The sequence below is a fragment of the Tursiops truncatus genome, chromosome 6, assembly GCF_011762595.2.
Source record: "Tursiops truncatus isolate mTurTru1 chromosome 6, mTurTru1.mat.Y, whole genome shotgun sequence".
NCBI lineage: Eukaryota > Metazoa > Chordata > Mammalia > Artiodactyla > Delphinidae > Tursiops > Tursiops truncatus.
The window spans coordinates 70,695,822-70,712,500 of NC_047039.1; the positions used below are offsets into that span (position 1 = coordinate 70,695,822).

Here is a 16,679-nt window from a genome sequence, read left to right on the forward strand (position 1 = left end):
CCTGGGTTTGGCAAAATTTCTTAAATATGATATGAAAAGCATAGACATGAAAGAAAAAAGTCAAATATTGGACTTCATCAAAATAAAAGTGTCCTATGTTTTCAAGGACATTTATGAAAAATAGAAGGCAAGCCACCGAGAGGAAATATTTGCAAAACATATATCCAAAAACCGGCTTATATCTAGAATAAGAAATAAAAATTAAAAAAAAAAAAAAAACTCTTGCAACCTAACAAGACAAACAACCCAATTTTATTTATTTATTTATTTATTTATTTATTTTTGCCTGTGTTGGGTCTTTGTTGCTGTGTGCGGGCTTTCCTCTGTTGCGAGCGGGGGCTACTCTTCGTTGCAGTGCACAAGCTTCTCACTGTGGTGGTTTCTTGTTGCAGAGCACAGGCTCTAGGCACGTGGGCTTCTGTAGTTGCAGCACATGGACCCAGTAGTTGCAGCACGTGGGCCCTAGAGCGCATGGCCTTCAGTAGTTGCAGTGCATGGGTTCTAGGGCTCGCAGGCTTCAGTAGTTGTGGTGCGCAGGCTCAGTGGTTGTGGCTCATGGGCTCTAGAGCACAAGTTCAGTAGTTGTAGTGAACGGGCTTAGCTGCTCTGCAGCGTGCAGGATCTTCCCGGACCAGGGATCGCACCCGTGTCCCCTGCACTGCCAGGCGGATTCTTAACCACTGCACCACCAGAGAAGTCCCACAACCCAATTTTTTAAATGAACAAAAGATTTGAATGGATATGTCACCAAAAAAGATATACAGATGGAATATAAGCACATGAAAAGATACCTAGCAGCACTAGTCACTATGGAAATGCAAACAAAACAACTGTGAGATACCACTACACACCCACTAATATGCTAAAATTAAAAAGACTGAGCATACTAAGGATTGGTGAGGATGTGGACCACTGGAACTCTCAAACTACTACTCATAAGCTGGTGGGGATGTATGTTTCTTCTAAAATTAAACAGATACTTACTATAAGACTCTAGCATTCCACTCCTAAATATTTACCAAAGAGAAATTAAAACGTATGTCCACACAAAGACTTGTACACAAATGTTCATAACAGCTTTCTTTGGAATAGCCAAAAACTGAAAATAACACAAATGTCTTTCAACATATGAGTTGACAAATGAATTGTGGCAAATCCACTTTGCTGACTCTTAAATTTTCATCTTCATTCCTTCCAGGACAATGCTATTTTGTGTACGTGGCACTTTAGAATAGAGAAAAACCAAGCTAAGTTAGGATACTACCTCAATTGCCAAAAACACAAAAGACACTTACTGGCACCTGTAGTCCTTGTGTTTTCTTCTTTTTCTTTGACAATTTCCTATCCTTGGTTAGCATTTTTGCTTTGATCCATTTTGACTGTCCTATCTCTGAGGATTTTGAAAGATCTGTAAGGGAAATGATTTACATGAGAAAGTGTAAGATGGTAGGCGGAACCATTTTGTTTCACAGAAAGGACTGACAGAATGGGGAGAATGAGAATGGTAGCAATGCAAGAATTTAATACTGGTTGTAAATATGTTTACTTCTTACTTTTAATCTTACAGATCTTCAATTTCTCCTCTTTGTGCAATCTCAAACTCTGACTCCTAATGAAGGGCCTGTCTCTACGAAGGGGACTGATCCGAAGGGATGTGTTTTGCTGAAGCCATGGTCCCACCTCTGAGCAATCCCTCTGGGCCAATCTTGTTGAGTTATCAGATAGGGATCTGTCCCGGATCTGCCTCTGACATTGTTCACTCTGTTTGGAGTCACAGTTACAAGTGGAGGCCAAGCAGGTTTGCCATTGTTTCTCGGTGCTAAACACACCAGTTTCATCGCCTTCTGAAAATGCCCAGTTCACATATCCACCTCCAGTTTGCATGCTCTTGACTTGGGAAGGGAGGGAGGTCACTTTAACGGGTGCAGGTGTGCAAATCAATGTGGGTAGCACTTGCTCCTCCTTGTCTTGTCTGGCTGGTAACTGAGCAAGTGACTCATACTGCTCCTTGGTTTCCACCACTGAGCCCTGGGCTGAGACAACCGGGGTCTGCCACATCAGATGAACAGGGACTGCACTCTGGGTGACATGTTCAGTTGCCAGCACATCTGTACCTGCTTCCAAAGATGGTCTGGACAGAGGCAAGTTGGTTTCTGCAGAATAAGGAACTTGCTCTAGATGAGAAGGGACCAGGAGAAATTGGCCATACTTTGGGTGTGCTTGCCTGTTCAGGGACACCCCAGAAGCAACTATACTATTTTCTGTTTCTTGCTCTTCCTGGTCATCTCTTACATTTGAAAACTTTCTGTCTGTAATCTCAAGAAAGGGCCCTGTCTGCACTCGTGGGGGATGCCAGCCTCTGGCCAGGCTCCGCAGCAAAGAAGGGGGCATGCTATAACACTGGTATTTCTTCTTTCCAGAGATCTCCAGGCTGCCTAGAACCTCTGCACAGATGACATTGCTCCAGCTGTGGGGAAGTTTTCTGCAAGTAGAATGCTTTCTGTTGGCCAGGAGGGCCTCATCCTCTTGTAAGGTGTCAACAGCGGAAAGGACTTTTAAGGTATCCACTGTAAGGGCAGAGAGGTCCTGCAGGTGTCCCACCTGGCTGTCCAAAGACAATAAGGAGTCCCTTATGAAAGACACCTTTTCATTCATTTCTTTCAGTTGGAAGCACATTTCTGTAACCCTAAGGTAAAAAGGGAGGGAGAAAACCAATAAGCACAGTAAGCCAATAAACACAGTAAGTGGGAACTTGCCTTACTCTCTTCCTGTCCTGCTTCCATCCTTAGGTGGCTCCTCAGCCTAAGCCGCTTCCCAAAGTTAGGTCTGTCTCCTGCCTTCTTCTCTATCCAACACATACTCTCATCCCAGGTGATCTCACCCACTCCTGTAATTCCCACTATCACCTTAATAAGGAAAATCACAAATTGTATTTCTACCCCTTATTTCTCTCCAATATTTCAGAGTCACATTTCCAGCTTCCTGCTAGTTATCCCTTCAATCATCTCATCAATCAGCCCATTTGTATTCATTAAGATATTCATTAATTTACAAGGCAAACATTTTAATATCTCTTATTGTCCAGCACTGTGCTATTTTGGTAGAGAAAGGAAATCCTGAGGAAGAAACTAGAATGATAGGAACAGAATCAATAAGCAAATACATAATTAGAAAAAAAAATTACAGATCTTTTAGAATAATATTCCAAGTCTACAGTACAACCAGGCATCCCAACTTTCAAACAAAACCCATTTTAAAAGACCTACATTCAGAGAAAGCCCGAGGCAAATTTTTAAATGACTTTGAATACTTTAACCCAAAATTATGATGTCTACCCATTGATTCATGTAAAAGCAACACAAGGCACCTTCAGCTATGCAAGTACAAAAGTAAATTGCAAGTAGAGTCAAATTAAATGTAACAATTGATTTCATTTAGAGAATTAGAAAGAACAAAGAAAATATATCTGTATATATCTCTGTAAATACCTCTGTACGGGGATAGGTTTTGTTTTGTGTCCTCCCCACCGCCCCAAAAGGTATGTTGAAATCCTAACCCCCAGTACTCCTAGAATGTGACTTTATTTGAAAGTAGGGTCTTTACAGAGGTAATCAAGTTAAAATAAGATCATTAAGGTGTGCCATAAGCCTATACAACTCATATCCTTATAAAAAAGGGAAATTTGGACATAGAGGGAAGACAGTGTGACGATACACAGGGAGAAGACCACCTTATGACTGGAGTGATGAGTCTACAAGCCAAGGAACACCAAGGAGTGTCAGCAAACACCAGAAGCTAGAAGAGGCGAGGAAAGAGTTCTTCCCTAGAGCCATCAGAGAAAACATGGACCTGCCATCATCGTAATTTCGGACTTCTAGCCTCCAGAACTGTGAGATAACAAATTTCTGTTGTTGTAAGACACCCAGTTTTCTGTTGTTGTAAGACACCCAGTTTTCTGTTGTTGTAAGACACCCAGTAAACACCCAGTTTACTTTATTATGGCAGCCCTAGGAAATTAATACAGTTATCTAAGCTTAACAATCAATAAAATAAATTACAAAATACATATTTTGTGGTTACATAAAATGAAACTCATACACATGAAAATAAAACACAAAATTTGAAAACAAAAAACAAACAGGAAATTATTCTAACAAATACAGTGAGGTGTTTGTATCCCCTAAATAGTCAAAAGTTTTTACAAATTGTTGAGGAAAAATAATACAAAGACCCCAAAGGACATGAATAGATAATTCACAAAAGAGAATGAAACGTGGTAAAATATCCAATCTCATTAGGTAAGCAGAGAAATTATCAATAAAAATAAGACAACAATGAGTTCGTCTACACTGTGACATTTTTTTAATCTAGCAAATTTTTAAAAAGAGATTTAGTGACTCAAGGTTGGCAGGGATGCAACATTGGAATGTTCAAATAGCCAAGACAAATAAAGAGGCAGGAATTTTACTATGCTAAGGCAGACAGATGAGATAGAATATTATGCAGCCATTAAAAATCATACTTACATTGTTAGTAGTCATTTTCTTTGTCTATTTCTGACAGCAGGGGTGGGGATGTGGATGTCTGTGGTGTTCTGCATTATATACTTCTAAATTTGTGATAAAAACTTTGTAAGTCAAGAAACAGTAAAAATTAAAATATGTTTACAAGGAATATTTAATTACTTGGAGAAATGTTTTTGATGTGTAAGGTGGGTAGGGGGACAAAATGCAAACCTGTATAATTTTAACTAAAAATATCTGGAAGACTAAATGGAAAAAGACCACATTTTTCACAGTGGACTCTAGCTTGTGACATTTTTTTCTTCCTTTTCTCCCTGTTTCATTCTTTTATTTGGAGGAAGGAGTATACTTTCCAATTTCCCCATAATGAAAATCTTTGATAAACAGGAATAAAGTGAAAAATTGCAAGGGAGGAAACCAACAGTTTCATGGCTGACATGACCGTATGCAGAAATAACAAATTGCCCCCAGTCTTATTTGAGGGCTGGGAAAAGCAGTAATTATACCATGAAGAGCTTAGCACTCAGCTGTAGCAAGCACTTCTCAAAATAGTGTTAGACATCCCCTCTCTAGAATATATCTCAAGTCACATGGATTGAGAAATCTTCCACTTCTTCCTGGAAGCTTTGTAGATAGGAGTTAAAGAATAAAGAGGATGGTATAATTTTGATTATCACCTATGTGGGTGGAACCCTCTCTTTCTTGCTTCAACTTCTATAACTCAGTAGCGCCTTAGTAAAGGCTTCTTGACCTTCTGGAACCTATAAACCTAGAATTGGCAAGGATGATGAAGAAAAGAGAACAAAATATATGCATATTCCCTTCCAAATATGCTTAATTAGAGCCTCTCCGTCTAGTGCACTGTTTCAACTAATTCAAAAACTGTACAGTCCAAACAGCAGTAATGGAAACTCATTAAGTTCCATTAGCAGCAGTCACATGGAAGGGATACAACAGACACCAGCAACTATTCACAGCACAGGTAACATTGCTACAATAGAGACTTAGGCAAATAACCGGGTCACTCTCAAATCAGGTCCTCTTGCTTTCAAAGGCACTTCTTTTCTAAAGCTCAATGTCCTATGAAATATATTTTAATTATATCCCTCAGCTACCATCTACATTAATTTAATCTAGTCTTTTAGTCATTCTGACATGTAAAAGAAATTCTCGTAATTTTAGTTTCCTTTGTGCAAGGTTTGAGGGTGGTGGGAAAACCAGTACGGTTATTATTTCATTGTGGGTCTCTGGACCAGATATTGTAAAATGAAATTATAACAAGTATAATCATCATGATAATCATAATATTCACTGAGCACTCATTATGTGCCAGGCATTTTACATTATTTTATTTAATCCACATGACCACCCTACTATCCCTTCATGAAAAGAGGTCACATGGCCAGTCACATGGTCAATGACAGAGTGAGGCTTCAAAGCCAGAGAGTGTGACTCCATATACAATGGCATTAACCACTGCACTCCAGCACCTCTCAGCAACTCAGCAGGGATCCAGGCAAAGTTCTATTGGGGTCCTAGAGTCCCGTGAAGGGGTAAATGAATTGCACCCACATTTTCCATGCTGGGAGTTGTTCACAAAGGTTTCTCAGTAAGGTTTCATGGCGAAATGATTATAGGAAGAGCTCAAACTATAACTCTACTGAGTCACAATGCCCATTATGATAAAGTGTTTAAACTTTTTTTAAATGTAGTATTTCCCAAATATGACGTACCCAAACATGCTTAATATGGAAAAATACCTAGTTAACATCTTACTCCATAGAACATAGAGAGGAAAAACACTGGCTTATGTTACTAGGGACAAAAAGTAGCTGGCGTTCCAAATAGAGAAAGTAAGATATGAAACAGCCTTAATATGTTCTCCTTCCTTTTTTACAATTCACTTAACTCTGTAAAGATATAGGTAATCTCTTCTTCAGAGTTAGGCAAACATGCAAATATCTTCCTAACTTCCTTTCGCTCCCTCTTCAAACTACTGCTGAGTTACCACTGGAAAATATTCTTCCCTCTCTCCCATACTTCATTTACAAGCTCCCCAGAATGACCTCAACAAGGACAACCATGTAAAAAGAGGGCTGGTGAGATAGCTCTATCAAGAAGGAAAATTGATCGACTGTGTTTTGAAGTTAAATTAGGGCTTCATAATCAAATACTAGAGCCCTTGAAAGCATCTAGAATATTTTTCAGAAGCTACATAACCATCTACCATCTAATCCTTCTCTACTCAAATCCCAAGAAAAAAATTCAAGATAAATGTGATAGCATATGATGATTACTGGTGTTCAGTTTACTATTAGTATTATTATTACTAATTATTATTATTAAATTACTTTTTTTAATGTCTTGGTTCTCCAGTTTTCATTCTGTATTCACTTGACTCGTGATACTACCTTCTCCTGGTTTTCGTTATACTCTTCTGATCAATTCTTTTTAGTCTTCTCCATTAGTTCCTCTTCCTCGGTCCATTATACAGGTGTTGACACCTCTCAGGGTGAGACCCTCAACCCACTGAGTCTCCTCACTCCACTTGCTTCCTGAGCATGAGCGCTTCCTCTGTCATTATTTTATTTTCCTAAAATACGCAGATGACTCCCAAATTTCCTTGTCCAGTTCAAATTTTGCCCTAGGGCTTCAGATTCACGTATGTAAAGCCTTCCAGACATCTCTGGATAAACGCACCACCAGAATCTCAGGCTCAACAAAATCTAAACCTCATTGCTTTCCCCCACCCTCCCTGCCATGCATTTTGTACTCTTTATCTTTTAGTGCCACCTTTCACCTAATTACCCTGCTACAGATATGAGTCATCCTGGACTTCATTCTCTCCTTTACTGCCACAGCCAATCCTTAACTCACCTCTTGAATTGTCCTCTCTAAATATGCCTTTATCCTCTTTGCTATGGCCTAAATGTTTGTGTCCCCACCTAAAATTCACGTTGAAATCCTAAGCCTCAACAGTGATGGTATTAGTAGGTGGGGCCTTTGGGAGGTGATTGGGTCATAACAGTGGAGCCCTCACGAATGGGATCAGTGCTCTACTTTTCATAAAAGAGACCCCAATAGAGCTCCTTAGCCCCTTCTACCATGTAAGGACACAATGAGAAGTTTGTATCCCAAAGAGGGCCTTCACCTGACCGTCCTTGCCCCCTAATCTCAGTCTTCCAGCCTCCAGAACTGTAAGCAGTAGCTTTCTGCAGCTTATGAGGCACTCAGTCTACGGTATTTTGTTACAGCAGACCAAATGGACTTCTCTCAATGCCACCACCAATTTGGCTAGTCCTTGGGCGTCATCTGTGTGTTGGATCAATCTCTCGAGCGGTCTCCCTAGTTCCAATTCTGACTCCTCAAATCCATATGCTAACAACCTAGAAGGTAAATCTGTTTGACCATCTAAAATTTTTCCTTAGTTTATAGTGTAAAGTGAAGGGCTCTCCATGACCTTGTTCCAGTGCATAATACTGGGGGGCGGAGGTGCCTATCTTGACCCATCTTATCTATTTACATCCCTTTTCTTAAGGTTTGGAAGGGAATATGTATTTTAGAAGAAATTATACTCACAAAATTGGAGCCTAATTTTACATAATAATAGATAACTTTCACTACTCCCTTACTATCCATTAGCACACTGCCACACGGTTCATCTATATTATCCCATGGAATCCTCACAACGACCCTAAAAGGTAGGTCTATTTTTGTGTCCATTTTACAGAGAAGAAAACAAGGCCCAGAGTAAACTTGCCCAAGTACACATAGCTAGAAGCAGGACTTCATGCCGGCTCTGTAAACTCCTATCTGGGTACATATACAAAGCAGAACCAAGCTGGCCCGCAGGCCTCAATGAGCATAGCTACAAAGGAGGCAGAACGTGTGGAAAGGCGAAAGGGAAAGAAGGAAGCTCACAGAGTTTTGGCCTAAAGATATTATTTAAGTAAAATAGAATGTTGTGGGTTCACAAATTGTTATTTGATACTCGATTTTTTCCTCACTATTAAAATTTGATCTGAAATTCAATCAGCTACCTAAAATATATTTACATAAATATGGTATTAATTTTAAAAGTTCAGAAATAAGTCATACGCCCAAGGTGACCATTTAGAAAGTTCTTAAGGTGATTCAATTTCAAATAAAGCCATATTTAAGGATTCACTATCTATCTATTTGGACATCAGAAAATATATATGCATAATTAGGTATAACATTTCATAGTCAGGTCCGTGTGTATTCAAAAGTAAGAGAACACATTTAACTTCTGCCAATGTGCTTCCAATTAAGAAAGCAATGCTGCGTTTTAAAAAATGCATATAATCACGGGGACTTAGTTAATAATACTGTATTGTACATTTGAACGTTGCTAAGAGAGTAGACCTTGAACACTTCATCACAAGAAAAAAAACTGTATGGTGATGGTCGTTAACGAGACTCACTGTGGTGATCATTTCACAATATACAAATATCGAATCATTATGTTGTATACTTGAAACTAACATAATATGTCAATTATTTCTAAATTTTTTAAATGCATACAATCACATGCAGTCCATATTTTGATCCAGTGCTGTGTACCTGCGATTAGTGGCACATGAACAGCAGCTTTGACCTACGAGCTTCTACATCTGTCCACTTTCTCCAACACGCCTCCTCTTTCCTCAAGCCTCTGAACGGCCCCCCCAAATCACACACACCCACAGACACCCTCAGCTGATGACTGCCGTGAGAACTGCGTTCCCGCAGCCTGGCTGCATCTCTGGAGCACTCTCCATATTCTCTCCTGGCCCCCACCGTTAACTGCCCTTCCTGAGGACTTCACTCAGCAAATCACCTCCTCCCTCCGGCTCCTGCTGCTAGATCTTTTCCAGTAACAAATATATTACTTTTATTATCTCCACATGAAACAAAAGAACCGCACCATGTCCCCATACCCCTCTTTACCTCCCTTCAGAGAAACACTTCTTAGAAAATCTGCCTCTAATCACTGTCTCTACTTCTATTCACCCTCCACACGCTTCAGTGAATCTGCCCTCAACTCCACTGCACAAGTGCTAGTCAGGCACCCCGCGACTATGACTCCATGATTCCCAGTGCAACCAGCACCCTGCTGCTCCTGGACTCACCTGCATCCACGTTTGCTGCTCCATTCCACCTCCCTCAAGTCTCTCCTCCTCAGCTGCCTCAGAGCGACCTTCCTACACCAGGCTCCCAAAGCGGTCCAACCCAACCCCCAACTCCAGCAGACCCTTCACCACGATCCATCTCTATTCCCTTATACTACTTTTTTCCCCCTTCATTGTTCTTTTACTGTCTGACATTAAATTACATATATCTTTTTTTGTCCTTCACTCCATCCCCACCCCTCCACATGCACGCACTAGAATGTGAATGCTATGAAGGAAGGGCCCCTGCTCTCTTATTCACCATTTATCTTTACTAACTTAGAAGACTGCCTGGAACATAGTAGATGCTCAATAGATGTGCACTGATTGCATGAATATTATACGATACTAGAGGAAATTTTAGAAAATCAAAACCTCTGGGTTTTAAAAGTAGACCTTTCTACTTTTTTCAGACATTCTAGTAGAATCAGGTTTAGGTAGCAGTTTAGAGAGTGAAAATACATATATAACTTTTACCTTTCTGATGTCACTCGGATTCGTTCCTCACAACTACAATTCAGACCTTCCATCTTCTCATGGAAGTATTTTTCCACACACTGTTCTTCAAAACTGTGAAGTTTTTTCAGATCCTCCTTACTCAGGTAGAGTTCTATGGAAATAAGTATAGTGCATAAAAAGAATCATTATTCATCCTCCACAGGAAGCTGATACAGTGTCTGACTTTTCTTCCATTGGTATTAAAAATGGATAAAACCATAGCTTGCACGATAATAGTTTGCTGCCTTGTCACACTGTATTCCTAATATTAATTGGGAAGCACTATGTAGAAATAACTGGAAACACCAGGCTGGGTCTTTCCTTTTTGTCCTATAAACAGATGTGGGAATTTGAAGGTGACTCGTGGAACAGATACTTCATCTTCAATATTTTCTTAAATTAGAATACTTTTACACATAAAAATTCACCACATTTATATGCAAATGGAAGTTCCTCCACCAACTGGTTTATCTGTCAAAATGACAATAAGTAACCTACAGGTTAAAATCAAGGTTAGAAGAAGTCAAAGTCTGTTGAAATTAATCCAGTAAGTATAAGAAAGTGTTACCTCGTTGCACTGAGTTTATATATACACTGAGTTTGTACATACTAAGTTCTTCTACTGAAGAAAGAGACATTATGACGAGTCAATGGCCAATCAAGGCTATACTTCTCCCTTGACAATTACAATTAATTCATTAAAAGACAAGTCATTTCATGATGTTATGAAAGTAATGCAATTCTACATCAAACTTCAGCAATCACATTTGGTCTACTACCTTGACTCTTACTCTGACCTAGCAGAAAAATGCATTATCTTTCGAGCAAGTTTCTAATCCTTGTTAAATATAAAAATGCTGTTGCAAAAAGGGTAAAATTGGAATACCCTCTTCCTTCAATCATTTCACCTAAATTAGGAAAAAAAAAAAAAGAACCATTAAAGTTCTCCAGAATTTATTAGAAATGCAAATGTTCTGTAATTTTCCAATAAAATGAGAGACAAAAATATTCATTTTAAAAGATGACTAAAAGAAACTACTCAGCCATAAAAGGTGTTCACAACTCAAAGGTATAATGTTTTCTGATTTTTATGGCTTGGAAGCACCTTTCAGACACCAAAAAAACCCCCATCCCCGCTCAACTCTAAATGTGTGTTTGCATTAAAGAATCTTGTATGAGTAAGGAACTTTAGAATTGTATGATTTGAGCCTTCTGTGGATTCCTGAGAGCAAACAACCCACAGAGCAGTTCCAATGATAGGTGCAGCTTGCAGTATGTGGCACGTTCTTGTGACTGTCCACCAGGTGGCACTGCTTCCCCATGTGCAAACGTCTTGATCCTCAATACAGAGAATCAAAGGCAATCTCACAAAAATTCAAGAATTTCCCAGAGTTCAGGGTGAATGTACCTCTGTCCATCAGAATATTTCCTCGAGTTTTATACCAAAATCATCCTATAAGCTCAGATCAAGGTAAGCCCAGGAAAGCGTTGTTTGTTATGGTACTAGAAAACGGGGCCAAATCCTAGCTCATCCCAGGATCTCTCAAGTGGTTCACACTCTCCTGTTAGATTACAGTTGTTCTCGGATGGCACTCCATTAGAAGCCGGGAAATTATAATATTATTATAAGCCTTTAAATTAACTTCAGTTGTGCTTTGACTTCCATATAAAGGCTGAATCGCTTAGGGGAAAGAAATGGAAAAGAAAAATAAATCACCAAGTGACTCAAGAGAAGAAAATACTTCACGGAGCCAACTACTCAACTACAGGAGCAAAAGCATGTCACCCTGTCAACCTTGTGATAACATCTGTCCTCCTAAGGGCCCACCGAAATGTGTAAATAGTCCACAATCCCTTATCTGAAACTCCTGGAACCAGTCCATTTCAGAAATCAGAAGTTTTCTAGTTTTGGAAAGGTAATATAGTGCATATGCCATAAATGAAGTAAAATCCCTAGTTGTAGCTAGGGCAATACCCTGAAATCAAACACATCATTTCTGCAGCAAAAATCAATGAATATCCATACTACAAGGGATAAAGAGGATAAATGGCTTACATTAGTCCCGTTAGCCTCTTCTGTCCAAATGAGTCTTTCTCCAACTTACGAAGAAAAAGACTTTCCATGTTCAAATGTATTTCGAATTTAGGGATTGAGATAAAGGATTGTGAATTTATGCTATCCATTTCCTCTATATCTAGGAATTATCTAGAAATGGGCCTAGTACCAGCGGGCCTAGAGGAACTACGAAAGATCTCTGAACCACAAGAAGGAATGTTCTCTTATGACAATTAGTATGACAGTCATATCATGCTACATATGGATAAGCAAAGTGAACTAGGAAAATCTCAAAATATGTCGAGTTAAGCTTTGCCCAAAAAAAAAAAAAAGACAATCCACATTTCTGCATCCTGAGTTGAAGTTCTTGAAAATATGAAATATCTATAAAGAATCATCTCCATATTCAGTAGAGTAGAGAACCAGAGAGCCATGATTCTGGTGAATAAACTAAGCAAAGTCTGGTTTATCTATTTCCCTTAGTCCACAAGACCTTCTGTATCCTTTCAATTTGGAGTCCATCTTCAACAACAGGGAAATAAGTATGGGTCACTCTGACTACTCTCTAGGAGTTATTCTGACATCTTCCCAGCTAAGCAGAGTAAAAACACGGGGTTTTCCAGGTGACAAAAAGCCTTTACACATCCAAGCAGAGATTCTGTTCCTACCTATTCCTTTCTTTCAAAGTATCAGCTACTTTTAGCGAAAGGTACAACCACGTAATGAGATCCGTGCATTTACTTAGACCCAGGTGCTCAGCTGATACTCTTTGGTCAGTTAACTCCCAGAGCCTTCCATCCTGTGCCCTGAATTTAATCGACAACGTTCCAGGTGTCTTCACCTTGGATCTCCACTCTTGCACTCTCTTCCTCCTGCCCCACCAATGAAAACTTACTTAATCCAACATCACCCTCTTCTTGGTCATTTGGAACTTGGTGATGGCAAAGACGGCGAAGGAGGAGACCAATGTGACTCAGCAGGATAAAAGGCGGGGGCAGCCAAGGCTTCTCGTGGTAGGTCATGATGTAGCGATAGCGATTGTATTTCCACAGGTTATTTGAAATGGATTTCAGATCTATGTAAACGTTACTGTAAGTTGTAGTAAGAGAAGGACAGTGTTTTAATATGGAATCCTGAAACATAACAGTTAGATTATTGCTTTATTTTCCAACTTTTATGATTGGTTCGCCTGACATGGACGGTAGTTAGCCAATAAAAATAATATCCATTGCATTTACGATTCTTCTTCCACCAAACAACATACATTAATCACCTTCTACATTAAAATATGCTAATCAGAATAAGCAAAAGGCAGAAATTACAATCAGAGAGAAGAAAATGCCAACAGTTTAAATTCAATGAACAGAACTGTCCTCTGGAAGTAACATTATTCTTGATTCACCATCTCTTCTCACATAAGAGGGTCTTTTCAGTCCATAACTCATCATTCATGGTAAATAGCTTTAATGTCCCTCTATATCATCAACCTTAGGAAGAGATTCTCCTAATGTCAAATGTGACAAGTGCTAGAATAATCCTCCTTAAAACATTCAAACGAAAGAATATTAATGAAGAAGAAGAGATGGAAGAAAAATCAATTCATCCTAAAGTAAGTCAATAAGAAGAGCTTCGATTCAGCAGCTAGATCAATTATTTATATTAACCTTACAATAAAAGTGACTCCTTATTGGTAGGCCACCTTGGGATTTTTCTCCCTTTAATCAATTATAATATGCGGATAGTGCAGTAAATATGTTGATATTATAGAACTTGTAATAGAAGTTGTGGTGAGTGGAACAAATTCACCCTTAACTATTTAACTTTAAGTCTATAACATGATATGGGTGGGGAGGACACAATGGAATATCCATCTTAATATTTTGCTTAGGCTAATATGTAATTTATTTTCTTTAGAGAAAGATGGCAGAGAAGTACTTGAGAAGGGCAGCCACATTTAGCAAATAAAAATGCAGGTAACCCTAAACTGCAGTAATGATAAAGAGAAGGAACCCGAACTATCCTGGAGAAAGCCAGCTTAGGACGAGAGGAGGAGGGAAGTTTCAGAGTTCATAAAGTAGATGAAGGAAACATTGACGACTGACTGAGTTTAACGGTAGTTCTCAAAGTGCAGTCACTGAGCCACCAGCACTGCATCACCTGAGAACAGGTCAGGAATGCAAATTCTTGGGCCCTATCCAGAACGACCCAATTAGCGATCTGTGTCTCAGTGAGTCCTCCAGGTAATTCTGCACAATCAAGTTTGAGGGCCACCAAAATTACATGTTACTCCCACTGCAAGTGTGATCACAGCCTGCCCACCAGCAGGTGGCGATCTTCACAGTGTATTTCAGGTTCTTTGTAATTACAGAATCTGGAAAGGGGCCTCTGGACAAGTAGTCCAATCTGGGGTTGCTCAGCTTGTACGGTCCTCAGTGTATTCATCTCAGTGAGAAGACTAGCCTGTGGGAGGATTTGTCAGCCTCCCTTTTGACACCTGCCGTTTTTGAGAAACAAAAATCTCATACCCACTCCTAATCTTATTTGAAATGTCAAAAAAATAGCTACAGTAATTAAACACGAGCAAATGTTACAAGTGCATAAAATGGTGAGGCTAAAGGGAGATGAGAGCTATCACATAATCTTGTAACAAGCAAAAAAGTATGTTTTCCCCATATATACGCAACAACAGTCCTCTTTGTGTGTGTTCTGATTTATTTTGCTTGCCTTCAGCCTTTATCTCCTCTACTTTCTTTACTTAACTTCTATGCATTGATTTCCCTTTTCTTATCTATCTTTCTTCAGTGAGATAATTAATGAATAAAATACCTAGTAGAGTGTCTGGCATAAAAGAGGCATTCAGAAAATACTAGTTTCTTCCCATCACTTCACTTGATTTCTTTCATCCATTAAACAAATATGTGCCAGGCACTCTTTTCAGGGCCTGGGATAAATTCATGGGCAAAAAATGGCCAAAAAACCCCCCACAAAACCAAAAAAAAAACTTGTTCTTGTGGAGCTTATATTCCAGTATAAGAGATAAACGGGGGGAAAACACAATATAGAGATAAATTATAAAATGTATATATAAGTCAGTAGTATAAAGAAAGAAGAGTAAGGGGGACCAGGCATGCCAAGGAGATGCTTGAAGGAAAGGGGGCTGCACTTTTAAATAATATCCTTAGGTTATGGCTAATTAAAGAGGGGAACATTTGAGCAAAGGCTTGAAGGAGGTGAGGGAATGGACCACACTGATATCTGGGGTAAGAGCATTCCAGGCAGAGGGAACAGCAACTGCAAACACCCCTGTGTTGTTTGAAAAACTGTGAGGGGCCAGTGTGGCTGGAGAGGCATGGATTCGGGGAATAGTAGTGTGATGGGTGATTGGAGAAGTAGCAGAGAAGCTAGGTCATTGTAGAAACTTTGACTTTTACCCAGAAGGAAATGGGAAACCTTGAATGGTTTGGAGCAGATGAGTGACATCATCTGACATATGTTTTAAAGGTCATTAGGGAATAGAGTGATTAATTAATTAAGTAATTTAAAAAATTTAAGTGTCATTAGGGCTACTGTGTTGAGAACAGAATATAGGGGCCAAAGACAGAAGCAGAGAAATAAACTAGGAGGCTTTGTGGTAGTAGCAGTGGGGTGGTGAGAGGCGGTTGGACTGATGATCTATTTGAAGATGGAGTCAACAGGTATTCCTGACAGTCTAGAGCTAGAAATATGGGACGCATTAAGAATGCCAAGGTTTTTGGTCCGAACAATGGGAAAGATGAAGCTTTGACAGAAACATGTGGTCTTCCTTATAGATTTGGGAAAGACTACAAGCAGAATAAGTGTATGTTGGGAAAGAGGGGAGATCAAGAATTTGGACATTTGAAAGTTCAGAAATCTATTGGGTTGGCCAAAAAGTTCATTCGGGTTTGTCCATAACAGGTTATGGAAAAACCCGAACGAACTTTTTGGCCAACCCAATATTATACATCTGACTGGTAATGGAACAGGAGAGCTGGATCTACAGAACTGAAGTTCAAGAAAGAGATCTAGGCTGAAGATATCAGTTGGGATTTGTCAGTATACATATACAGGAAACTGAACAAGATCACCAAAGTGTAAACAAAACAAACATCTGGGCCCAGGGACATTCCAATGTTAAAAGGTTGAAGAGAATATGATGAAGACTGAGAAGAAGTGAAAAGTGATCTAGAAGAAAACAGAGAATGAGATATACTGAGAGCCAATGAAGGGAAGTTATCAAGGACCCTTTAACCAACTTTCAGCCTCGTCAATTGTTACTCTCCACGATTCCAAATTATTGCTTAATTACAGTGTATGATCTCCTTTCAGTCCGCTGTTACTACACTCTCTATTTATTGTTTTTTCTCTTCTCATATTCTGCTGCCTTCCTGCCAGTAGTTCCATGCCCATATT

The 16,679-nt window shown here is 39.4% G+C and overlaps 1 protein-coding gene across 13 annotated transcripts in view; it reads right to left on the minus strand.

The window, feature by feature from the left end:
- Positions 1-16,679, minus strand: part of TRPM6 (transient receptor potential cation channel subfamily M member 6) — a 192,318-nt gene that overhangs the window by 89,280 nt on the left and 86,359 nt on the right. For all 13 annotated transcript variants that reach the window (XR_012332562.1, XR_012332552.1, XR_012332553.1 and 10 more), the window contains exons 24-27: positions 13,144-13,337; positions 10,172-10,304; positions 1,554-2,686; positions 1,296-1,408 (exon numbers count right to left, since the gene is read on the minus strand). Coding sequence is in view for 1 of the 13 variants with exons in the window: in XM_073806224.1 (XP_073662325.1) it covers positions 1,296-1,408; positions 1,554-2,686; positions 10,172-10,304; positions 13,144-13,337 (1,573 nt within the window). In the remaining 12 variants the exon portion in view is untranslated. The remainder of the gene's footprint in view (positions 1-1,295; positions 1,409-1,553; positions 2,687-10,171; positions 10,305-13,143; positions 13,338-16,679) is intronic.